Source organism: Gopherus evgoodei, chromosome 2 (assembly GCF_007399415.2).
Source record: "Gopherus evgoodei ecotype Sinaloan lineage chromosome 2, rGopEvg1_v1.p, whole genome shotgun sequence".
NCBI classification, from domain to species: domain Eukaryota; kingdom Metazoa; phylum Chordata; order Testudines; family Testudinidae; genus Gopherus; species Gopherus evgoodei.
This window is the reverse complement of record NC_044323.1, coordinates 299,048,044-299,073,850: the sequence shown is the minus strand read 5'-3', so window position 1 is coordinate 299,073,850 and position 25,807 is coordinate 299,048,044. Positions and strand designations below refer to the sequence as shown.

Sequence of the window (25,807 nt, the reverse complement as noted above, 5' to 3'; positions counted from 1 at the left end):
AGAGCTTCATCCACAGACAGACACAGGCTCTAAAATGTAAAGTAAACTTTATTCTCCTTGATCCACAAAATAGATTTCTTTGGTTGTACAAATTTCACTAGTTACAGTCTTGATGAGCTAATTTTTCCTCTGCATCTCTCAGGAGAGGAGAGAGATCAGAGCCTGGCACTCAGGTACCGCAAAGGGAAAGGAAAATCACAAGTTAGTCACCAAAACCAATTCATGATTCTTTCCAGAAATTGCTCTTGTTAAAAAGCAAATGCTAAAATGAGGTTTTAAAAAGGAAAAGCTCAAATTGCTGATGATGGCAGCAGCCATGGCTGCAGTTTGATAGATTATTGGATTTCCCCCTGTCCAAGCCCTGTAAAATTAAACATATCAATTCAGTTAAAATGAGCCATGTGATTTGGTGTGAAGAGAGGAGATTCTCAACTAAAAGAAACCGCATCCAGTCATTTAGTAAATGTACAAGCAGACGTGCCCACCACTCCCTAGTCACATCCTGGCACTGGGAGGATTAAGGGCCAACTCTGGGCTTACTGCTGGCGGCATCAGCAAGTAAGAGAGCACCGATTTGTTAGAGGGAGTGGAAAGATCACTCAGACCATTGCCAAGACCAAGCTCAGATGCCTTGCTTTGATTTGGGCGTGTGTGGGTAAGGGCTGCTTAACTCGCGGAGGGCAAGAACAAAAGAAACAATAATTTCACTGGTAGACACAGGCGCCTAGTCACTGGTGCCAGATCCTTGGGTTCACTTGGTACTGAGGCTGATAGAGCCCTTGTTCCAGGCAGGAAGCCAGCAATAACATCCTTGGTGCATGTGTAAAGAATCTCGTCTGCCCTAATCTGCAGGTAAAGTGAGGACGGCACCATCTTGTCAGAGAGAGACGGTAGGATTTGTAGTTAGCGGGAGGCATATCTTGTTATTCGTTATCTCCCTGCATGGTGCTCACTTTGTCTGTGCTCCAACCTCCCTCAACACTCACATTTTACTTCAGTGGACATGGGCAACACAGTGAGAGCCATCACCACCATCACTCTCTGTGTACCATCATCATTCTGCACCCAGTACCCTTCACCTGACCCCAGCCAATCCATGTCCCACCGTGCTCCCTGCACCCCACACTATAACCTTACCCCACTGTCTCCTTATTTGTACAGCCTACTGCTGTGTCACCACATTCTAATCCCCAACTAGTCTGTCCCTACTGCTGTCACATGCACACACTGCTATAGCCTCATACGCCCATCTGTCCTAATTCATCCTGCTCATGGATGCGACTCTCACACAGGACAGTCAGCACCTGCTCCCCACATGTCCCCCTCCCCATGTAGTGTGTTTGCCTGGAATGGACCACAGCCTCTGCTACATGAATTACATGTGCATCTGGGGGGCAGACCTATTGCCAGAGGAACAGTGTCACACCAAGCCAGATGATTGTTGGCCTGGTGGTAGAGTGGAATGGGGACAATACATTCTAGAGATGTCACAGATCCCTGTCTCTGCATGGACATGACTCTCCATGGTTGGGGGGAGCTGGCTTTTGACAAATCAGTGGGATTTAGAAGGGAGTAAAGGGCTGGCCCTTCCTGCTAAGTCATATCAGAACAAAGCCGCTGTAGTAGCCACTGAAAAACCCAAGTGGAGGGAATAACAGGTGCAGCGTCACACACACGCGCACACACACGCACTCACATACTATTTACAGACTAACACTGCTGCTGCCCACTGCCCTGCCCCCCTGCCCCGTCAAACATCTACAAGTCCAGCACTGTCCTGTTTTGTTTAGCACATGCCCCAGTGCACTGTGGGTAGTGAGAGAAAAAGGATGTTCACAGCCTAAAGGAAGTTAGTTAACCACACCAACTCCTGGGTGCGCAGTTCCCAGCCAATGCCAAGGAGGCAGCTGTGGGACCCAGTCCAGTGCTGTTTGTGGAGTGCAGGAAGGTGTTGAGCCCTGTGCTGGGCTGTCCTGTTGCCCCCATGCATCAGGCCCCCTATGTGGGGACAGCAGCCTCCAGGCTGCGACGGCTGTGTCGGAGTTTGCGCTTGCTGCTGTACAGAGCCATTTCTTCAAGTGCTGATGTGGTGGGTGTTGAGGAATCGTGAGTTACTAACAGCTCCTCTTCCTCTGCTGGACCACCCTGCTCCTGGGGAACTGAGCAGAGACAGACAGACAGAAATCAGGCAGGAGACAGACAGTATTTCCCACAGAGCAGCATGCCTCTGAGATACAGAGTGACCACTTTGACAGAGACACTGGATTGATGGCTTAGTATGACAAGCTATAAACCACTAACAACCCCCTTCCCTCGCTCCCTTCCTTCCTTTCCTCCCTATGACTGGAGGGGTGTTAGCAGGCCACTTCACCTTGAATGGTCCCTTGAAATAACTACTTATGCTAAACAATCTGTTCCACCTTGAATCTAGCTGTGAGACACTCTGAGTACCTGCAGAAGAGCTCTGTGTAAGCTTGACAACTTGTTTCTCTCACCAACACAAGTTGGTCCAATAAAAAACATTACCTCCCCAGCCTTGTCTCTCTAAGACCCTTCCAGGCAAGCAGCTGGTAAACTGAAAAAAAAAAAATCCCATTTTGGTTCTCCTGAAATGGAATTTTTCTGAATTTCTGTTCCATGAAAAATTTCAATTTTTTTATTTTGTCCTGAATACGCATTACTTTTTCCCCTGGAACCTCACAGCTATCTGTGGTCTCCTAGATTCATTCCCGCCTCCAGTCAAACCAGAACAAATTAATTGGATGCCAAAGAAAAGTCATTTCATTTCCACCTGCTGCTATGACCCGTTCTGCCATGACCAAGGGCAGAAGGGTTTGGGAGAGCAGCAGGTGTCATCATCACTGGACTGGACTTACAATCAGTAACTGTGCAGTCACACTCACACCCATAGGAGAGAGCCAGCTAGCCCTGAGGTATTTGTCACCACGTTACCTCGGCGCAGGCCCTCTTGGGTCATGCCTGGTGCTTCTTCCACACCAGAGCAGTACTGTTTTAGCTATAATGTCCTTAGCACTGTAGGATGTAGTTGCATGTTCTCTATAATCAAGGCTCTGTCCCACATAGTTTTAAATGCTCCAGGATGGGATTTCCACTCCTTCTGTGGGGAAGATTCTCCAGACTGAGATCTCTTAGTCTGGAATAACTAACAAAATCATAGAGCCTGGTGGTGATGGGGGACTTCAGCTACCCAGACAGCTGTTGGGAAAATAACACAGCAGGGCACTGATTATCCACCAAGTTCTTGGAATGCAATGGAGACAACTTTTTATTACTGAAGGTGGAGAAAGCGATTAGGGGAGAGGCTGTTCTGGATTTGATTCTGGCAAATAGGGAAGAACTAGTTGAGAATTTGAAGGTGGAAGGCTGTTTGGGTGAAAATGATCATGATATGACAGAGTTCATGATTCTAAGGAATGGTAGGAGGGAGCTAGAATTCAGGATGTGACAGACTATCTGCTGAGACTGATCAAGCCCTCGAACTGCTACCCCTTCTCACATGGGCACCAATGATACTGCCAAGAATGACCTTGAGCAGCTCACTGTAGATTACATGGTTCTGGGAAGGATAAAGGAGTTGGAGGCACAATTCGTGTTCTCGTCTATCCTCTCTGTTGAAGGAAAAGGCCCAAGTAGGTAACACTGAATTGTGGAAGTAAATGTGTGGTTACGCAGGTGGTGTCAGAGAAAGGGCTTTGGATTCTTCGATGATGGGATATTGTTCCAGAAAGAAGGACTGCTAGGAAGAATTATTGAAGATTAGAGTTGGAAGAGGCTGCTACTTTGCCTTGGTCTTCCCAGACAAGGTCAGCTCCCAGACTGCTGCACTGGGCAGCACAGTATGGGGAGGAGGTGAACAGTTCTCAGTGATGAAAGAACAGGTTAAGGGCTATTTAGAAAAGCTGGACGAGCACAAGTCCATGGGGCCGGATGCACTGCATCCGAGGGTGCTGAGGGAGTTGGCTGATGTGATTGCAGAGACATTGGCCATTATCTTTGAAAACTCGTGGTGATCGGGAGAGGTCCCAGATGATTGGAAAAAGGCAAATACAGAGCCCATCTTTAATAAGGAGAAGACAGAGAATCCGGGGAACTACAGACCGGTCAGCTTCACCTCAGTCCCTGGAAAAATCATGAAGCACATTCTCAAGGAATCCTTTTTGAAGCATTTGGAGAGGACAGTGATCAGGAACAGTCAACATGAATTCACCAAGGGCAAGTCGTGCTTGACCAACCTGACTGCCTTCTATGACATAACTGGCTCTGTGAATATGGGGAAAGCAGTGGATGTGTTATTCCTTGACTTTAGCAAAGCTTTTGATATGATCTCCCACAGTATTCTTGCCAGCAAGTTAAGAGAGTATGGATTAGATGAATGGACTATAAGGCGGATAGAAAGCTGGCTAGATCGTTGGGCTCAGCGGGTAGTGATCAATGGTTCCATGTCTAGTTGGCAGCCAATATCAAGTGGAGTGCCCCAGGGGGGTTGGTCCTGGAGCTGGTTTTGTTTAACATCTTCATTAATGATTTGGATGATGGGATGGATTGCATCCTCAGCAAGTTTGCAGATGACACTAAGCTGGGGAGAGAGGTAGATATGCTGGAGGGTAGGAATAGGGTCCAGAGTGATCTAGACAAATTGGAGGATTGGGCCAAAAGAAATCTGATGAGCTTCAACAAGGGCAAGTGCAGAGTCCTGCACTTAGGACAGAAGAATCCCATGCACTGCTACAGGCTGGGGACCGACTGGCTATGCAGCAGTTCTGCAGAAAAGGACCTGGTGATTACAATGGACAAGAAGTTGGATATCAGTCAACAGTGTGCCCTTGTTGCCAAGAAAGCTAATGGCATATTGGGTTGCATAAGTAGGAGCACTGCCAGTAGCTCAAGGGAAGTGATTATTTGGCACTGGTGAGGACAAATCTGGAGTACTGCTCCAGTTTTGGGCCCCCCACTACAGAAGGGATGTGAACAAATTGGGGAGAGTCCAGTGGAGGGCAACGAAAATGATTAAGGGGCTGGGACTTACGAGGAGAGGCTGAAGGAACTGGGCTTATTTAGTCTGCAGAAGAGAAGAATGAGGGGCGATTTGATAGCAGCCTTCAGCTACCTGAAAGGAGGATGGAGCTCGGCTGTTCTCAGTGGTGGCAGATAATAGAACAAGGAGCAATGGTCTCAAGTTCCAGTGGGGAAGGTTTAGGCTGGATAGTAGGAAACACTATTTCACTAGGAAGGTGGTGAAGCACTGGAATGGGTTACCTAGGGAGGTGGTGGAATCTTCTTCCTTAGAGGTTTTTAAGGCCCAACTTGACAAAGCCCTGGCTGGGATGGTTTAGTTGGGGTTGGTCCTGCTTTGAGCAGAGAGTTGGACTAGATACCTCCTGAGGTCTTGTCCAACTCCAATCTTCTATGATTCTATGGACAATGGACTGCACGAAGGCAGACTTTAGCAAACTCAGAGAATTGGTAGGTAAGATCCTGTGGGAAACAAATCTAAGGGAAAATAGAGTTCAGGAAAGTTCATATTTTTTTAAAGAGACATTATTAAGGGCACAAGAGAAAACTATCCCAATGCAAAGGAAAGATAGGAAGTATGGTAAAAGATCAAGAGATCTTCAGTGACCTGAAACTTATAAAAAGGTCATACAACAAGTGGAAAGTAGGTCAAATTACAAAGGATGAATATTAAAAAACCAACACAAGCATGTAAGGACAAAATCAGAAAGGCCAGGGCACAAAATGAGCTTAAACTAGCTAGGAAGATAAAAGGTAACAGGAAAACGTTTTACAAATATACTAGAAGCAAGAGGAAGACCAAGGACAGAGTAGGCCCATTACTCACTGAGGAGCAAAAGATGATGATAGAAAACGCAGCAACAGTCAAAGTGTTAGATGCCTTCTTTGTTTCAGCTGTAACCAAAAAGATTAGCAGTGATTGGAGGATTAACATAGTGAACATCAGTGTAAATGGGGTAGGATCAGGTCAGATGTCTTCAAGTTGGCAGAACCTGACAAAATACAGTCTAGAATACTCAAGGAACTGGCTGAAGAGATCTCTGAGCCATTAGTGACTAGGGTTAGGATTCTCTCTGAGAACTTATAGAGGATGGGAAAGATCCCAGAGAAGCGGAAAAGGGCAAATATAGAACCTATCTATAAAAAGGGGAATAATGACAACTCAGGGAATTACAGACCAGCTGGCTTAGCTTGAGCACCTGGAAAGGTAACAGAGCAAATATGTATGTTGAATCCAGACACCAACTCCAAACTGCCCAGGTTAATAAGACTACCCTTGCTCTGAAACCTCCAGGCATATCTGAGGAGCTCCCAGTTAATTTTGTCCGTTCTGACCTCCTGGAGATGGACAACGAGTTTATTAAAGACGCCAAGGTAAATGGCAGGATGTGCCAAGTATGTAAAGACACAGGAGCCCAGATCACACTTGTCAGGAAAGATATGATTAAGGAATCTAATATGCTCCCAGGGAGAAGCTAACACTCCTTGCCTGGGGGAAACCTGAATTCAGCATGCCTTTGGTTCACAGTGAACTAGAGTAGGAAGGTTGAAGGTGGGTGTTCTCCATCATATACCTGTGGATGTATTGGTGGGGAATTATATTATTTCACTGCATAGGGCTGTTAATATTGTGACCCAGAGCAAGAGAGAGGATGTTCCCAGGTTTCCAAATGTAAATCCTGCAGAGGGGGAGGCAGCTGAAGGGGGAGGGGAGACCTCTGCACTGTTAGCAGCAGAGGGTGATGGTATGTCCACAGGGGAGAGGGACAAGGAATCAGCCCTCAGTGCAAGCAAAAGCTAAGGGGAGTTTGCTGCTGAATCAAGTGCAGACAACTCATTGGGAAAACATTCTAATAGTGTCCAAGATAAAGAGAGCAGGGGAAGGTTTAGGGAGGAGGGCAGAATATACAGGGAAGCTCCAGTGGGGAAAAATAGATGCCACCCTACAGAGAGCTAACAGTACTCAAAAAGCATCATGTGGAGCTACTGCTGCTAGCCTACCATTTCCAGTTTGCTAAGTACCTAGGGACAAAAAGTTATGAGAGGCTAAGAAAAAACCTGTATTGGCCAAATATCCAGAATCAAGTAAGGGAGTACAACAAAACTTGTGACTTATGTCAAAAGCGGGAAAAGGCCACAGGTCTCTATACAGCTCCACCACATCCTTTATCAGTGATTAAAGAAGGGTTTTATAAGGTCACCCTGAATCTCATAAGGCCATTATCTGGGCCATGCCAAAAGGGGAAAAGATTTATATTAGTGGTGGATTTTGCTGCCAGATATCTGGAAGTGGTCACTCTGTCAAACATGGAAAATGGAACAGTTGCAGACGCACTGTTTACCATATTTAGCAGGGTGAGCTTTCCAAAAGAGATCTTATCAGATCGTGGTTCAAATTTCATGTCCCACCTATTTTGAGAGTTATGGAGGATGTGTGGGGCAAAACAATTGAGATCTCCCTCATATCACCCCAAAACTGTTGAGTCATGGGGACCTTAAAGTCTATGTTAAAAATGTATGAGAACAGGAGGGCAATTGACTTGGATGTAATGTTGCCCTATTTGTTATGGTCTCACCAGGAAGTGCCCCAACAGTCATGGGGTTCATCCCACTTGACCTCCCTTATGGGAGAAAAGTCAAGGGCCCTCTGGATCTTATCAAAAATTCCTGGGAGGGTGGCCCTGAAGCAGAAGGGGAATTGATGGCTGAGTTTGTGAAAAAGTTTAGAGAGGATTTCCCTGGGTGTGCACAGATGAGTCTCTCTCACTCTGTAAGCTTTTGGTCACTCCAGACACCTTGGGAAACTCTGAAATGTGTCACAAAGTGATGGTTTTCTGCACAATATTCTTTTTCTGAGATCTGGCACTTCCTATTTGTCAACATCATAGATCTTAGTTTTCAGCCTCCTAGCACTGATGAAGGTGGATTTACGGAGGATAACTGACAAGGTAAACCAGGAAAGCAGAAAATTCAAACTGAAGATCAGCACAGAGAAGACAAAAATGATGGTAACTGGAAGACAAGAGGAAGAGGTAATGATCAAAATTGGAGACAACTGGAACAAGTAGAAAAATGAGTGTATCTTGGAGGACTAGTATAGAAGAACAGGAATTGTGAAGATGACATAAAAAGAAGAACTGGATTAGCTATACTGCATTCAGCAAACTGCAAGACCAGGAAGACTTAAAGACATTTAGATAAAAATGAAAATAGCATATATAAGACTACTGTCATGTCAATACTACTGTAGGGGTGGGAATGTTGGAGTGGCAGGAAAGCCAATGAATGTAAGATATTGACTGCAGAGATTAACAGGCTGAGGGGAATAACTGAGAGTGTCAAGACTGCAGAAAATAAAAAATAGAGTGATAAGAAAATGGCTAGGGCAAGAAATAAGGCTGTTACAGAAGATTCAAGAAAGATGACGATGATTTGGACATATGTCGAGAAGGGACCCGGAAAGGATACCAGAATTTGTGATACATACCAGAGTGCAAGGAACTAGAAATAGAAGACCACGGATGGGAGTAGAAATTCTTAAACCCTTTCTGAGGGATCTGATACCTCTTCAAAGCTACAATATTTGAGAGAAATGAGGAGGCTAGACTCTTCCAAAGGTCTTTCACAGGCTCTGTGAATCTATGAATGAATGATTAATGGCCCTTTATGGATTAGCATTGCCAATTGCATGGGAAAGTCAGATGGCGAATACTGAAAAGTTTGTGAGCTTTCTCCTATATAATGGGTAGCTCAAGATCGTATAAGATGATCTGGAGTAATAGAAATGGGATGAAATTTAATAGTGCAAAGTGCAAGGTCATGCATTTAGGGACTAACAACAAGAATTTTTGCTATAAAGTGGGGCTGTATCAGTTGGAAGTGACAGAGGAGAAGAAAAATCTGAGTGTATTGGCTGATCACAGGATGACTATGAACTAGCAATATGATGCAGCTGTGAAAAAGGCTAATGCAGTCCTAGGATGCATCAGCCGAAGTATTTCCAGTAGAGATGGGGAAGTGTTAGTACCATTATACAAGGCACTGGTGAGACCTCATCTGGAATACTGGGTGCAGTTCTGGTCTCCCATGTTTAAGAAAGATAAATTCAAACTGGAACAGGTGCAGAGAAGGGCTACTAGGATGATCTGAGGAATGGAAAACCTGCCTTATGAGAGGAGACTCAAAGAGCTTGACCTGTTTAGCCTAACCAAAAGAAGGCTTAGGGGAGATATGGTTGCTCTCCATAAATACATCAGAGAGATAAATATCAAAGAGGGAGAGGAGTTATGTAAGTTAAGTGCCAACGAGTGCCAACGTGGACATAAGAACAAATAGATATAAACTGGCCATAAACAATTTTAGGTTAGAAATTAGATGAAGGTTTCTAGCCATTAGAGGTGTGATGTTCTGGAACAGCCTCCCAAGGGGAACAATGGGGACAAAAACCTAACTGGCTTCAAGACTGAGCTTGATACATTTATGGAGACAGTTGTATGATGAGACTATCATAGCATAGACTCATAGACTTTAAGGTCAGAAGGGACCGTTATGATCATCTAGTCTGACCTCCTGCACAACGCAGGCCACAGAATCTCACCCACCCACTCCTGTAACAAACACTTAAACTATGTCTGAGTTACTGAAGTCCTCAAATTGTGGTATAAAGATCTCAAGGTGCAGCGAATCGTCCAGCAAGTGACCCATGCCCCATGCTGCCGAGGAAGGCGAAAAACCTCCAGGGCCTCTGCCAGTCTGCCCTGGAGGACAATTCCTTCCCAACCCCAAATATGGTGATCAGTTAAACCCTGAGCATGTGGGCAAGACTGACCAGCCAGCACCCAGGAAAGAATTCTTTGTAGTAACTCAGATCCCATCCCATCTAACATCCCATCACAGACCACTAGGCATACTTACCTGCTGATAATCAAAGATCAATTGCCAAATTAATTGCCAGAATTAGGCTATCCCATCATACCATCCCCTCCATAAACTTATCAACCTTAGTCTTATAACCAGATATGTCTTTTGCCCTGACTACTCCCCTTGGAAGGCTGTTCCAGAACTTCACTCCTCTAATGGTTAGAAACTTTCGACTGATTTCAAGTCTGAACTTCCTAGTGTCCAGTTTATATCCATTTGTTCTTGTGTCCACATTGGTACTAAGCTTAAATAATTCCTCTCCCTCCCTGATATTTAATCCCTCTGATATATTTATAAAGAGCAGTCATATCCCCCCCTCAACCTTCTTTTGGTTAGGCTAAACAAGCCAAGCTCTTTGAGTCTCCTTTCATATGACAGGTTTTCCATTCCTCAGATCATCCTAGTAGCCCTTCTCTGTACCTGTTCCAGTTTGAATTCATCCTTCTTAAACATGGGAGAGCAGAACTGCACACAGGATTCCAGATGAGGTCTCACCAGTGCCTTATATAACGGTATTAACACCTCCTCATTTTTGCTGGAAATACCTCGCCTGATGCATCCTAAAACTGCATTAGCTTTTTTAACAGCCATATCACATTGGTGGCTCATAGTCATCCTGTGACCAACCAATACTCGGAGGTCCTTCTCCTCCTCTGTTACTTCCAACTGACGTGTCCCCAATTTATAACTAACATTTTTGTTATTAATCCCTAAATGCATGACCCTGCACTTTTCACTATTAAATTTCATCCTATTACTATTACTCCAGTTTACAAGGTCATCCAGATCTTCCTGTATGATATCCTGGTCCTTCTCTGTGTTAGCAATACCTCCCAGCTTTGTATCATCCACAGACTTTATCAGCACATTCCCACTTTTTGTGCCAAGGTCAGTAATAAAAAGATTAAATAAGATTGGTCCCAAAACTGATACCTGAGAAACTCATAGACTCTAGGACTGGAAGGGACCTCGAGAGGTCATCCAGTCCCCTGCCCTCATGGCAGGACCAAATACTGTCTAGACCATCCCTAAAAGACATTTATCTAACCTACTCTTAAATATCTCCAGAGATGGAGATTCCACAACTTCCCTAGGCAATCTATTCTAGTGTTTAACTACCCTGACAGTTAGGAACTTTTTCCTAATGTCCAACCTAAATTTCCCTTGCTGCAGTTTAAGCCCATTGCTTCTTGTTCTATCATTGGAGGCTAAGGTGAACAAGTTTTCTCCCTCCTCCTGATGACACCCTTTTAGATACCTGAAAACTGCTATCATGTCCCCTCTCAGTCTTCTCTTTTCCAAACTAAACAAACCCAATTCCTTCAGCCTTCCTTCATAGGTCATGTTCTCAAGACCTTTAATCATTCTTGTTGCTCTTCTCTGGACCCTCTCCAATTTCTCCACATCTTTCTTGAAATGCGGTGCCCAGAACTGGACACAATACTCCAGTTGAGGCCTAACCAGCGCAGAGTAAAGCGGAAGAATGACTTCTCGTGTCTTGTTTACAACACACCTGTTAATGCATCCCAGAATCACGTTTGCTTTTTTTGCAACAGTATCACACTGTTGACTCATATTAAGCTTGTGGTCTACTATGACCCCTAGATCTCTTTCTGCCATACTCCTTCCTAGTCAGTCTCTTCCCATTCTGTATGTGTGAAACTGATTGTTCCTTCCTAGGTGGAGCACTTTGCATTTATCTTTATTGAACTTCATCCTGTTTACCTCAGACCATTTCTCCAATTTGTCCAGATCATTTTGAATTTTGACCCTGTCCTCCAAAGCAGTTGCAATCCCTCCCAGTTTGGTATCGTCCGCAAACTTAACAAGCGTACTTTCTATGCCAACAACTAAATCATTGATGAAGATATTGAACAGAACCGGTCCCAAAACAGACCCCTGCAGAACCCCACTTGTTATACCTTTCCAGCAGGATTGGGAGCCATTAACAACTACTCTCTGAGTACGGTTATCCAGCCAGTTATGCACCCACCTTATAGTAGCCCCATCTAAATTGTACTTTCCTAGTTTATCTATAAGAATATCATGCGAGACTGTATCAAATGCCTTACTAAAGTCTAGGTATATCACATCCACCGCTTCTCCCTTATCCACAAGGCTCGTTATCCTATCAAAGAACGCTATCAGATTAGTTTGACACGATTTGTTCTTTATAAATCCATGCTGGCTATTCCCTATCACCTTACCACCTTCCAAGTGTTTGCAGATGATTTCTTTGATTACCTGCTCCATTATCTTCCCTGGCACAGAAGTTAAACTAACTGGTCTGTAGTTTCCTGGGTTGTTTTTATTTCCCTTTTTATAGATGGGCACTATATTTGCCCCCTTCCAGTCTTCTGGAATCTCCCCCGTCTCCCATGATTTCCCAAAGATAATAGCTAGAGGCTCAGATACCTCTTCTATTAACTCCTTGAGTATTCTAGGATGCATTTCATCAGGCCCTGGTGACTTGCAGGCATCTAATTTTTCTAAGTGATTTTTACTTGCTCTTTTTTTATTTTCTCTTCTAAACCTACCCTCTTCCGGTAAGCATTCACTATACTAGACATTCCTTCAGACTTCTCAGTGAAGACTGAAACAAAGAAGTCATTAAGCATCTCTGCCATTTTCAAGTCTCCCGTTACTGTTTCCCCCTCCTCACTGAGCAGTGGGCCTACCCTGTCCTTAGTCTTCCTCTTGCTTCTAATGTATTGATAAAAAGCCTTCTGGTTTCCCTTTATTCCCATAGCTAGTTTGAGTTCATTCTGTGCCTTTGCTTTTCTAATCTTGCCTCTGCATTCCTGTGTTATTTGCCTATATTCATCCTTCGTGATCTGACCTAGTTTCCATTTTTTATATGACGCCTTTTTATTTTGTAGGTCACGCAAGATCTCAAGGGTAAGCCAAGGTGGTCTTTTGCCACATTTTCTATCTTTCCTAACCATCGGAATAACTTGCTTTTGGGCCCTTAATAGTGTCCCTTTGAAAAACTGCCAACTTTCCTCAGTTGTTTTTCCCCTCAGTCTTAATTCCCATGGGACCTTACCTATCAGCTCTCTGAGCTTACCAAAATCCGCCTTCCTGAAATCCATTGTCTCTATTCTGCTGTACTCCCTCCACTAGTAATCTCCTTCCAGCCTGACAGTTCACCTTTCAGTATGACCCGTTGTAGTCTCCCCTTATCCACCTTTCAATTTTCATATTCATCCCCATCTTTTCCAATTTAACTAATAATTCCCCATGTGGAACCATACCAAATGCCTTACTGAAATCAAGGTAAATTAGATCCACTGCGTTTCCTTTGTCTAAAAAATCTGTTACCTTCTCAAAGAAGGAGGTCAGATTGGTTTGGCACTATCTACCTTTTGGAAAACCATGTTGTTATTTTGTCCCAGTTACCATTGACCTCAATGTCCTTAACTACCTTCTCCTTCAAAATTTTTTCCAAGACCTTACATACTTCAGATGTCAAACTAACAGGCCTACAGTTACTCGGATCACTCTTTTCCCTTTTCTTAAAAATAGGAACTATGTTAGCAATTCTCCAGTCGTGCGGTACAACACCTGAGTTTACTGATTCATTAAAAATTCTTGCTAATGGGCTTGCAATTTCATGTGCCAGTTCCTGTAATATTCTTGGATGAAGATTATCTGGGTCCTCCACTTTTGTCCCATTAAGCTGTTCGAATTTGGCTTCTACCTCGGATGTAGTAATATCTACCTCCATATCCTCATTCCCATTTGTCATCCTGCCATTATTCCTAAGATCCTCATTAAAGACTGAGGCAAAGTATTTGTTTAGATATTGGGCCATGCCTAGATTATCCTTAACCTCCATTCCCATCCTCAGTGTTTAGCGGTCCCACTTCTTCTTTCTTTGTTTTCTTCTTATTTATATGGCTATAGAACCTTTTACTATTGGTTTTAATTCCCTTTGCAAGGTCCAACTCTACATGGCTTTTGGCCTTTCTCACTTCATCCCTACATGTTCTGACCTCAATAAGGTAGCTTTCCTTGCTAATCCCTCCCATCTTCCACTCCTTATAGGCTTTCTGCTTTTTCTTAATCACCTCTCTGAGATGCTTGCTCATCTAGCTTGGTCTACAACTCCTGCCTATGATTTTTTTCCCCTTTCTTGGGATGCAGGCTTCTGATAGTTTCTGCAACTTTGACCTGAAGTAATTCCAGGCCTCCTCTGCCTTTAGATCCACAAGTTCTTCAGTCCAATCCACTTCCCTAACTAATTTCCGTAATTCTTTAAGGTTAGCCCTTTTGAAATAAAAAACCCTAGTCCCAGATCTATTTTTGTTTATCCTTCCATCTAGTTTTAACTGAATTAGCTTATGATCACTTGAACCAAGGTTGTCCCCTATAACCACTTCTTCTATGAGGTCCTCACTACTCACCAAAACCAAATCTAAAATGGCATCTCCTCTTGTTGGTTCTTCAACTACTTGGTGAAGAAATCCATCAGCTATCGCATCCAGAAAAATCTGAGCCCTATTATTGTTACTAGCACTTGTCCTCCAGTCTGTATCTGGGAAGTTAAAGTCTCCCATGATCACACAATTCCCATTAGTGTTTACTTCCTTAAAAACATTAAAGAGGCCTCTATCCATATCCAAATCAGATCCCAGCGGTCTGTAGCACACCCCAAGCACTATCTCAGGGGAGGCTCTATTAGCTTTCTTTCCCAATGTGATTTTTGCCCAGACAGACTCTGTCTTATCCATTCCATCACTTCTTATTTCTTTACAGTCTGCCTCATCCTTGATATACAATGCTACTCCACCACCTTTGCCTTTATTTCTGTCTTCCCTTCAATACCTGTACTCCAGTCATGACTACTATTCAATCATGCTTCTGTTATCCCTATAATATCCGGTTTTACTTCCTGCACCAGTAGCTCTAGTTTCTGCACTTTGTTACCTAGGCTCCTCGCATTAGTGTACAGACATCTTAATTTTTGCCGTTTGGCTTCACTGACATTCTTCACCCAGTTAGGCACAGACATTCTACCACCAGTATCACCTATTAGACTGATATCTACACTACACGACCTGCGACTGCTAGCAGCAAATATCCCCAACGGTCAGAGACAGGCCACTAGCTGGGGAGGGCTGTGAGTCACTACAGTGAATTCTTTCCCAGGTGTCACGCTGTGGGTCTTTCCCACATGCTCAGGGTTTAACTGACCACTGTATTTGGGGTCAGGAATTTCCCCTCAGGGCACTTTGACTGAGACGCCTTCCTCTGCATGGGTCACTTGCAGGTTTGAACTAGTGTAAATGGTGGATTCTCTGTAACTTGAAGTCTTTAAATCACAGATTTGAGGCTTCAGTAACTCAGCCAGAGGTTAGGAGTCTATTTCAAGAGTCAGTGAGTGAGATTCTGTGGCCTGCGATGTGCAGGAGGTCAGACTAGATGATCATGATGGTCCCCTCTGACCTTAAAGTCTATGAGTCTACGAATCTAATCAGTCTGATATACTTCACAGCAGACCTAGCCTGGAACTCATCTGAGGCAGGAATTGGGGGGGTGTCACTGCTTTGTCCAGTGATGATAAGGTCTTTCGAAGACATGGGAGGGAAAGGGTTAGGAAGCTCTTGAGGCTCTCAGAGTAATATCCTCTTCCCTGTCTTGCTCTCTATCTTCATCCTCCTCCTGTTCTGGTTCTTGGAAGTTGAACAAGTTCTAGAGGGCTTAGTAGGGGGATCTCAAAACACCCAATAAGGCCCAGGTGGAAACTGAAGGTTAAGACTATGGAGGAGATGGAGCTCATGGAGAAGAAGGTATAACGAGAGGGAGATATTTAGGAGGGTTTCTCTGTGATCAGGGAGTGGAGAATGGGAGGATGATGCAGGTCTAGCCAACAGGCAAGGAACTGGTGATGGTTCCCTGTTTAATTCAGGGAAAAGGGAATGGGCAGGAGATAAGAACTGCTCATGCTCTACAGGTGGTGTTGAGCTCTCTGAGCAAGGGTGAGAGGTGGTTGATAGCAGTAGCAGGTATTGTGGCACCTGACACATTGGGCTGCAGTTGGTATGGAAGGCTCAACATGTGCATTACACCTGCTAGAACTGTCAAGGACTCCACTCTGGGTGCCAATTCTGGGACTGACAGCTTGGCAACAAGGAGTGTTAATTGGTATCAGGCTTCGGTGCTGGGGTGGATTTCATTTTCCTCAGATCTGAGCCGTTGAAGGACTCAGTCATTTTAGACTTTTCAGCATGATTAAGCCTAAGGCCTGACAATTTTGGATAGACAGTGCTTATGGCTCTTCTGTGGTCTCTTTGTCCTATCCAGTTCTGGGTAGGAGGGTCAGTGCAAAGAGTCTCCCCGGGAATGGAGCTCTTCCTGCCCTTCCTCGAGGTGGAAGTAGTACCAGGCTTCAGTGCCAGGCTCCCTGCCAGTGCCAAACTTGTCTTAAGGAATGGCCGAATGTCAATAGAGAGGGCTGTGGGCACTTAGTGATGGGAATTAGGGCTAGCTACACTAGACATGCTACAGCTGCATCAATGCAGTTATGTCACTGTAGCGTGTCCCATTGGCATAATAAATCCATCTCTGGGAGTGGTAGTGCTGTCCACACTGGTGCTTAGGTCGGTGTAACTTACATCACTCAGGGGGCATCTTATTCACACCTCTGAGTGACATGTTATACTGATGTAAGTGACCTGGCCGTAGCAGTCGAATCCCTAATTATAGGACACTGAAGAGGATCTGTGAGAAGAGAGTGACTTGAGTCAGAGAGACTTCCTTTGTTCCTCTAATGGATCATATCAGGATCCAGTGTTCCTCTAATGGATCACATCAGGAGGAAGTCAAGTATCAGAGGGGTAGTCGTGTTAGTCTGGATCTGTAAAAGCAGCAAAGAGTCCTGTGGCACCTTATAGACTAACAGATGTTTTGGAGCATGAGCTTTCGTGGGTGAATACCCACTTCGTCGGATGCATGTAGTGGAAATTTCCAGGGGCAGGTATATATATGCAAGCAAGAAGCAAGCTAGAGATAACGAGGTTAGTTCAATCAGGGAGGATGAGGCCCTGTTCCAGCAGTTGAGATGTGAAAACCAAGGGAGGAGAAACTGGTTTTGCAGTTGGCAAGCCATTCACAGTCTTCGTTTAATCCTGAGCTGATGGTGTCAAATTTGCAGATGAACTGAAGCTCAGCAGTTTCTCTTTGAAGTCTGGTCCTGAAGTTTTTTTGCTGTAGTATGGCCACCTTAAGATCTGCTATTTTATGGCCAGGAAGCTTGAAGTGTTCTCCTACAGGTTTTTGTATATTGCCATTCCTAATAATCAGGAGGAAGTGTTGTAGTTGGCTATCCCAGGAAAAATGAGTCTTGGGGGAGAAGGGCCAATCCACCGAGCACTGGTCCAGGACATGGCTGAAGAGATACCAACTGTACTCCATCATTGGGAATAAGTGCATCACATGGTGGACAGGGCTTAAAGCTGGAATATTCTGAGTCCACCACTGGCGAGAGGCACCAAAAAGGCAAAAGTGAGGAAGATAGAATTTTTTTTGCTGAAAATGAAATGAAAAAAACCATGCAGGGTGCATGCTGGACAATGCTGGCCAGAGACTCTGAGCCCGTGTGCACGTCATACATGCACACACACACATAGACTCGAAGACGAACCCTGGTTCTCAAGTGTTCAAATGCTCTCAAGCCCTGCAACCTATCACACACCTCCCATTCCCTGCTGCAGGCAGCCAGGCTCTCCACTCCCACCTAGGATAGTCCCACTGGGGCATGCACACCACACACCAACGTCAGCTGCAGGAGGCCAGACCCTCCCACATTTTGCCCCAGGACAGAGGCCAGGAACAAATGGAGGCATGCTCACTACACACTACTCCCAACAAATCAGTCATCATCCAGCCACAATGCAGAAAAATCCTACCCACAATTCAGTGCTGCTGGATTGGAGGGTTCAGTCTAGAATGGGACAGAAACAGGCGATTGCTTCAGGCAGCAGAACAAACTGGATTCCTCAGTACTCTGTGGACTCCCCAGTACCGTGGCTAGGAGGGTCGATGTGGGGAGCTGGGAGCTATATGGCTCCCTATTGCTAGGTCAGTAACTTACCTGTGTTATTTGTGTCATCCACGTATCTGAGATTGCCAACTGCTTCAGGTGACTGGAAGAGAAAAGAGCAGAGGGCAGTGAGCATCAGCCACCAATCATTCTCCCCAGTTGCCTGCCCCAGCACCAGGGACATGGTTACCGGCTAGACATAGCCTATCGCCAAGGCTCTGGTGGCAGAGGGGCTGAATCAAAGGATTCTGAGTGAAAGAGCAAATGACCCCACATTAATGCTCAGTGCCAGAGTTGGGCAGCTTGAGCACTGCCCATAGGCTGGATTCAGGGGAGGAAGGTAGTGTGCCCAGCAGAGTATCCCCTTGCTGCCCTAGTTGGATTAAGAGAAAGTGAGAGAAATAGGTAGGACAGGAGAGGTAAGGAGGACAGAAGATGGGGAGGACAGCAAGAGCAATGAGAATCCACAGCCTCTCTGAAGGCCCTGGACTCTCACCCACAGCCTGCAGCATCTTGTCAGACTGACTTTCTCGGCAGCAGAATCCATTCTGTTTTGGTTCAGTAAACGCTTTCCCTTAGATGAGGCAGGAAGCACAAACAGCCCAGCATATGGCAGCAGCCAGCCTGGGGAAACTCCAGTGCTCCTACTAGTTTCAGAGGCCAAGGTAAACGGAGGCACATTTCAGCAAATGGAATTCTCTGCAAGAGATCTTCTTGGCAGCCCCCTGTCTTGGGATTCATGCCAGGGTGAGACTCAGAATAGTTAAAAAGAAACTAATTTTGCTCAGGGCTATAAGTCTCGAGGTGCTCCAGGGACCAGGCCTATTGCTAAAGGGGCAGGCACAGGGACCTAGCACTTTGTCCTTGATACAGAATCTCTGAGCTCTCTGGGAAAATGGCTTTCTGGAGCAATAGGCTCAGAGTCCTTCAGCGAGTAAAGGAGCTCTCTCCTCCACGACAATGGCTCCACTGGAGTCTTTGCTATTCAGCTCTATATACTGCGTCCATTGCTAGGGATCCATGGCCTGCCCGAGTTACACCAACATATGGACTGCCCCTCCCTGCACCTCGTCATCTCTCACCCTGAGGAGAGCGTGTGAGCAGGGGTGTTACTGTGATTAGTCACTGACATGTTCTGGGCAGTTGTTTCGGAGGGGAGGGGCAAGAGCACTTTGCATTTGGACTAGAAAACACTGAAGGCTTTGTGGTTGTTCCCAGGCTCTGCAGGAGGGAGTTCTATGGTCTTGGGTGAGCCCCAAGAAGCACCATCTCCTGCCACTCAAGTTTCACCCATTGTGCCTGAACAGCAGACTCACTGAGGGTGGGGGAGGTCCTGGAGAGTGAAATGAGCCTCAGCTGTACCAAACCCAGACCTGCTCATGCTTTGGAAACAAGGACAGAGATCTTGGGTTAGCTGCAGGGCTCTATGGGCGCCAACAGAGAGTGGAGCATGGGCCTGAAGTGCCCTGTGTTGCTGAGGCAGCAGCTGTTACCCCAGCATAGTTTCCTCAGGACTGATGCTTTCTAGTGCAGGTAAATAGCAATGCTGTAATCCAAGCGGACTGGCAGGCCTGTGTGATTAATGCCAAGAAGGGATGTGGTCTCTTCCTAGCCACTTAAAAGTGGTAGGAAGCATTACTCATGGCCACTATTGTGTGAGAGTTCCAGAAGATCTCCTGGCCGGTGACGGCCTGGCCAATCGGTGGGTGTGTCCTCTCCCAGTGGAGGCAGCTCCATGGTAGCCTGAGGGAAGAATGCTCCCCTGGCTTGCATTGCTACCTCAGCATGAGCTTGGAAAAAATAATGTTTGATAAGGATTAAAATTCAAAATGATCTGGACAAACTGGAGAAAAGGAGGTAATGCAAAGTACCCTGCTTAGGAAGGAAAAAAACGGTTACTCACCTTTTTGTAACTGTTGTTCTTCAAGATGTGTTGCTTATGTCCATTCCATTGTATGTGTGCGTGCACCCATGTGCACGGCCATCGGATACTTTTGCCTTAGTGGTAGCCGTAGAGCCGGCTGTGGTGCCCTCTGGAGTGCCCCGCTCATGACGTGGTATATCAGGAACGGCTGGCCCTGCACCCTCTTGGTTCCTTCTTGCCGACAACTCCAACAGAGGGGCAGCAGGGCAGGCAATGGAATGGATATGAGCAACACACAGAGCCCTCCACTGGGTACGGCAAATCTGGGTGATCGCTTCAAGCCCCGCAGGCCGCCAGTGCAATTGGCTGCCACCAGGCGCAGTCGGTCCCAGAAATGATGGGTCAGTCCCAGAAGTGATGGATTCGTCACTTCTGCCCTGGGTCCCACGCCCTTCCTAGGGATGGCCCTTGTAACACATCTCAAAGAACAACAGTTACAAAAAGGTAAGATGGGATAGCCTAATTTTGGCAATTAATTGATCTTTGACTATTAGTGGTCAATATGCCCAATGGCCTGTGACGGGCTGTTAGATGGGGTGGGATCTGAGTTACTACAGAGAATTCTTTCCTGGGTGCTGGCTGATGAGTCTTGCCCACATGCTCACAGTTTAGCTGATCGCCATATTTGGGGCCAGGAAGGAATTTTCCTCCAGGGCACATTGGCATAGGCCCTAGGGTTTTTTTGCCTTCCTCTGCAGTGTGGGGCACGGGTCACTTGCTGGAGGATTCTCTACACCTTGAAGTCTTTAAATCATGATTCAAGGATATCAATAGCTCAGATATAGGTTAGCAGTTTATTACAGGAGTGGGTAGGTGAGATTCTGTGGCCTGCGTTGTGCAGGAGGTAGGACTAGATGATCATAATGGTCCCTTCTGACCTTAACATCTATGAGTCTAAGGTGAATAACCATTTTTTCTTCTTTGAGTGCTTGCTCATGTCGATTCCACTGTAGATGACTCATAAGCAGAATCGCAGGAGGTGAGCTGGGAGTTCACAGTCTTATCATAGAATCACAGAATATCAGGGTTGGAAGGGACCTCAGGAGGTCATCTAGTCCAACTCACTGCTCAAAGCTGGACCAATTCCCAACTAAATCATCCCAGCCAGGCCTTTGTCAAGCCTGACCTTAAAAACCTCTATCTCCCTAGGTAACCCATTCCAGTGCTTCACCACCCTCCTAGTGAAAAAGATTTTCCTAATATCCAATCCAAACCTCCCCCACTGCAACTTGAGACCATTACTCCTTGTTATGTCATCAGGTACCACTGAGAACAGTCTAGATCCATCCTCTTTGGAAACCCCTTTCAGGTAGTTGAAAGCAGCTGTCAAATCCCCCCTCATTCTTCTCTTCTGCAGACTAAACAATCCCGGTTCCCTCAGTCTTGCACACTGTAGTACTGCTCTGCTGAAACCAGCATCAGCCTGAGCTTGCAGGATCAGCGCATAGTGTGAGGCAAACGTGGACGAATGACCACGTTGCAGCACGGCAAATTTCCTGGATTGGCACCTGAGCGAGGAAGGCCGCCGATGAGGCCTGCACCATAGTGGAGTGAGCCGTCACAGTCGGTGGTGGGGGCACCTTTTTCAGTTCATAGCAATAGCGGATACAAGCTGTGATTCAGGACGAGATCCTCTGGGTAGACACTGGACGACCCTTCATTCGGTCCACGACAGCAACAAACAGCTGCGTAGACTTACAGAATTGCTTCGTCCTCTCTATGTGGAAGCCCAGAGTCTGCCTAACATCCAAGGTATGCAGCCTGCGCTCCTCATCCATTGCATGAGGCTTCGGGCAAAGAACTGGAAGATATAAGTCCTGATTCGTGTGGGACTGGGAGATGACCTTGGGCAGAAAGGTCAGGTGCAGATGCAGCTGGACCTTGTCCTTATAGAAGATCGTATACAGAGGCTCTGATGTGAGTGCCCTGATCTCAGACACCCTACAGGCTGAAGTTACAGCAACCAAAAAGGAGACCTTCCAGGATAACAGGAGAAGGGAGCAGGAAGCCAGGGGCTCAAAGGGGGGGCCCATGAGCCTAGAAAACACAAGTTTCAGGTCCCAAGGAGGGACCGGGTCTTGGACATGTGGGTAAAGGCACTCCAGACCTTTCAGAAACCGCACTGTCATAGGATGGGCGAAGACCGACCTTCCTTGAAATGTCCCTGTTCCTCTTAGGCCCCTGCAGAGGCTGCCATTGACTAGGAGGTGGGGGAGGCCAGAACGGCTGCCTAGACGACTGAGGCGTGTGCATCCCAGGGAACGGAAGGTCGCCTTTGTGTCCTTTAGGCCATGCAGACATGCATCCGTTTGATCAGAAAACAGGCCAACACCATCAAACGGAAGGTCCTGGATTGAGGCCTGCATCTCCTGGGACAGGCTGGCAGTCTGGAGCCAGGAACTGCTCCGCCTGACCACTCGTGAAGAGAACTCTAGGGCAGCTGAATCGGTGGTGTCCCGGGCTATCTGGAAAGAAGACTGGGCTGCCATGGTCCCTTCCTTCGCCAGGGTGGCAAATTCCTGGGCCGCTTCATGGGACATGGAATCCTTGAACTTGAGGAGAGAGCCCCACATGTTAAAATTATAGTGGTTCAAGAGGGCCTGGTGATTTGCCACCCGAAACTGGAGGGTAGCCATAGAATAAATCTTTCGGCTGAATACGTTGTTTTTTTGCCTCTTTATTCTTAGGGGTAGAACTGGTGAGGCCACGTTTGTCCCATTCACTGGCCACCGACACAACCAATGAACCCGATGGCGGGTGAGTATATAAGTGCTCGAACCCGTTTGTGGAGGCAAAGTACTTGTTTCCGCCCTTTTTGACGTGGGCGGGATGGAAGACGCGGTATGCCAGATGGCCTTGGCGATATTCAGGACCCTATCGTGAACCAGGAGCGCAACCCAGGTTGGGGCTGATGCAGAGAGCACATTAAAAAGCATGTCTGTCTGCTCCTTCACTTGGAGGAACAATTTAGCCACCACCTTGTGGAGCAGAGCCTAATGCTGGCAGAAATCTTCAGGTGGGCTAGCTCTGGAGGTTCCACTACCGTTTTGTCTGGGGAGGAAGAAGATGACTGGATGGCTGTGGGGGGCTAGGTGATGTGGCCTTGGGGGAGGGTGGCCTTGGGTATGTACTGGCTCCTCACCCGAGGCGGTTTTCGGGACGTCCTGCACCGAGCCCAGAGCCGCAGATGCTGGGGGCACTGCCTGTGGTCTGTCTGATGCGGCAACTGAGGGCTGATGGGAATGGGGCACCGGCATGACAGGAACGCCCCATGTGTTCCAATACAGCCATTGGATGGCCACTGGCTTTGGTGCCAGGTCGGCACCAATGCCACTGATGCACCTTCTGGAGCCCACTCATGCTCATAGACTCATAGACTCATAGACTCTAGGACTGGAAGGGACCTCGAGAGGTCATCGAGTCCAGTCCCCTGCCCTCATGGCAGGACCAAATACTGTCTAGACCATCCCCGATAGACATTTATCTAACCTACTCTTAAATATCTCCAGCGATGGAGATTCCACAACTTCCCTAGGCAATCTATTCCAGTGTTTGACTACCCTGACAGTTAGGAACTTTTTCCTAATGTCCAGCCTAAATCTCCCTTGCTGCAGTTTAAGCCCATTGCTTCTTGTTCTATTATTGGAGGCTAAGGTGAACAAGTTTTCTCCCTTCTCCTGATGACACCCTTTTAGATACCTGAAAACTGCTATCATGTCCCCTCTCAGTCTTCTCTTTTCCAAACTAAACAAACCCAATTCCTTCAGCCTTCCTTCATAGGTCATGTTCTCAAGACCTTTAATCATTCTTGTTGCTCTTCTCTGGACCCTCTCCAATTTCTCCACATCTTTCTTGAAATGCGGTGCCCAGAACTGGACACAATACTCCAGTTGAGGCCTAACCAGCGCAGAGTAAAGCGGAAGAATGACTTCTCGTGTCTTGTTTACAACACACCTGTTAATGCATCCCAGAATCATGTTTGCTTTTTTTGCAACAGTATCACACTGTTGACTCATATTAAGCTTGTGGTCCACTATGACCCCTAGATCTCTTTCTGCCATACTCCTTCCTAGACAATGCTGTCTGGGCAAGAGACTGAATTGTGCCTCCGAGCCTGCGAAATTGTCTCCCTGCGGCAACCAGGGAAGGGCTGTGGAGCCTTGTGTCTTATGGCTCATGGTTGCTGCTGGAGACCGGTGCTTGCACCAGTCTGACCAGTGCCAGGGGTAGGGGGAGTGGTGTCGGGGAGTGCCCTCAAGGTCTCAGTGATGGTAACCAATGGTGAGACAAGAACTGGTACTGGGGTGATCGACAATGCCTGGGTGAACCTCTGCGCGACGACGGAGATCAAGAGCGCAGTGCTGGCAACTTGTAATGACTAGCCGGAGACCTGGGCTGATGTGGAGAGCAAGAACGTGGTGACCTCTGGCTCTGTCTTGGCTCCGGAGACCGGCGTCACTCATCTGATTTGTGTGAGGCCTTTCTGGTGGACTTGCCCTCAAGGGAGCCTTAGCCTGGTCCTTTGCTACACACGGCGGAGGCGCTGTGGACTCTTCTGGTGCCGAGCCCTCATAGGGGGCCAGTTGTGCCATTTGCTTAGGTCCTTCACCACTACCCAGAGTTGGTGGCGGGTCCTTTCTGAGGGAGGAACCCCCCGTGGCTGAACCCTTCAATGGGTCTGGAGTGGGCATAAGGCCCAAACAGGGTCCTTTACCCACAGTCCCCTGGTCGGGCTTGGCTGGTGCCATCTTCTTAGGCTTCCTCTTCGGCACCGGTGACGGTGATCGGTGCCAGAAGGACCCCAGTGCTGGAAGTGTGCTACGCACCGAAGTTGAAGCACTGGGTTCCAGTTTGGGCCATGCTGGCTCTGAAGCTGGATGCACAGCAGCCTACATCAAGAGGGCCCTGAGGTGGCTGTCGTGCTCCTTGTGGGTCTGTGGATGAAAGTTCTGGCAGATACAACAGCGCTCCCTTATATGGGTTTCCCCGAGGGACTGCAAATAATTCTCGTGTGGGTCACTACAGGCATAGGTCTGTTACAGGACAAGCAGGGCTTGAAACCTGGAGATCGGGGCATGCCCCGTCAGGGGCAAAGTCCCTGCTGGGACACTATCTAACTAAACAGTTAACACTGACAACTATTTGCAGAGAAGCACAAGGCTGAACAGACAAAGAAAAATGCTGACTACTTGTGAAGCAAGGGACGGAAGTGCTCCGACTGACCACCATGGGCAGTAAGAAGGAACTGAGAGGGCGCAGGGCCGGCAGTGCCTGATATACTGCACCATGAGCACGGCACTCCAGAGGCCATAGCCAGCCCCACGGGTACTGCTAAGCCAAAGGCTCTGACAACCATGCATGTGAGCGCATGCACACCTATAATGGAATCGACATGAGCAAGTAGTCGAAGAAGAACAATCAGTTGTACTCATACAAAATGGGAAATGACTGCTTAGGAGAGAGTACTGCGGAAAGGGATCTGGGGGTCATAGTGGATCACAAGCTAAATATAACTGAACAGTGTAACACTGTTGCAAAAAAAGTGAAAATCATTCTGGGATGTGTAAGCAGGAATGTTGTAAGCAAGACACAAGAAGTAATTCTTCTGCTCTACTCTGCACTGATTAGACCTCAGCCAGAATATTGTATACAGTCCTGGGCAACACATTTCAGGGAAGATGTGTACGAACTGGAGGAAGTCCAGAGAAGAGCAACAAAACTGATTAAAGGTCTAGAAAACATGACCTCTGAGGGAAGATTGAAAAAATTAGGTTTGTTTAGTCTGGAAAAGAGAAGACTGAGAGGGGACATGATTACAGTTTTCAAGGATGTAAAAGGTGGTTACAAGGATGAGGCAGAAAAATTGTTTTTCTTAATCTCTGAGG

The 25,807-nt window shown here is 46.7% G+C and overlaps 1 protein-coding gene across 26 annotated transcripts in view; it reads right to left on the bottom strand.

The window, feature by feature from the left end:
• Positions 1-30: 30 nt before the first annotated feature.
• The window catches only part of SCRIB (scribble planar cell polarity protein), a 234,895-nt gene continuing 209,118 nt past the window's right edge, over positions 31-25,807 (bottom strand). For 23 of the 26 annotated variants that reach the window (XM_030554133.1, XM_030554141.1, XM_030554149.1 and 20 more), the window contains 2 exons: positions 18,050-18,101; positions 31-2,159 (listed from right to left, as the gene is read on the bottom strand). In XM_030554133.1, the coding sequence (XP_030409993.1) occupies positions 1,999-2,159; positions 18,050-18,101 (213 nt within the window). In that variant the 3' untranslated portion in view covers positions 31-1,998. Of the gene's footprint in view, positions 2,160-17,864; positions 17,900-18,049; positions 18,102-25,807 lie in introns of all 26 variants that reach the window. The other 3 variants (XM_030554146.1, XM_030554152.1, XM_030554147.1) reach the window with 2 other exon arrangements.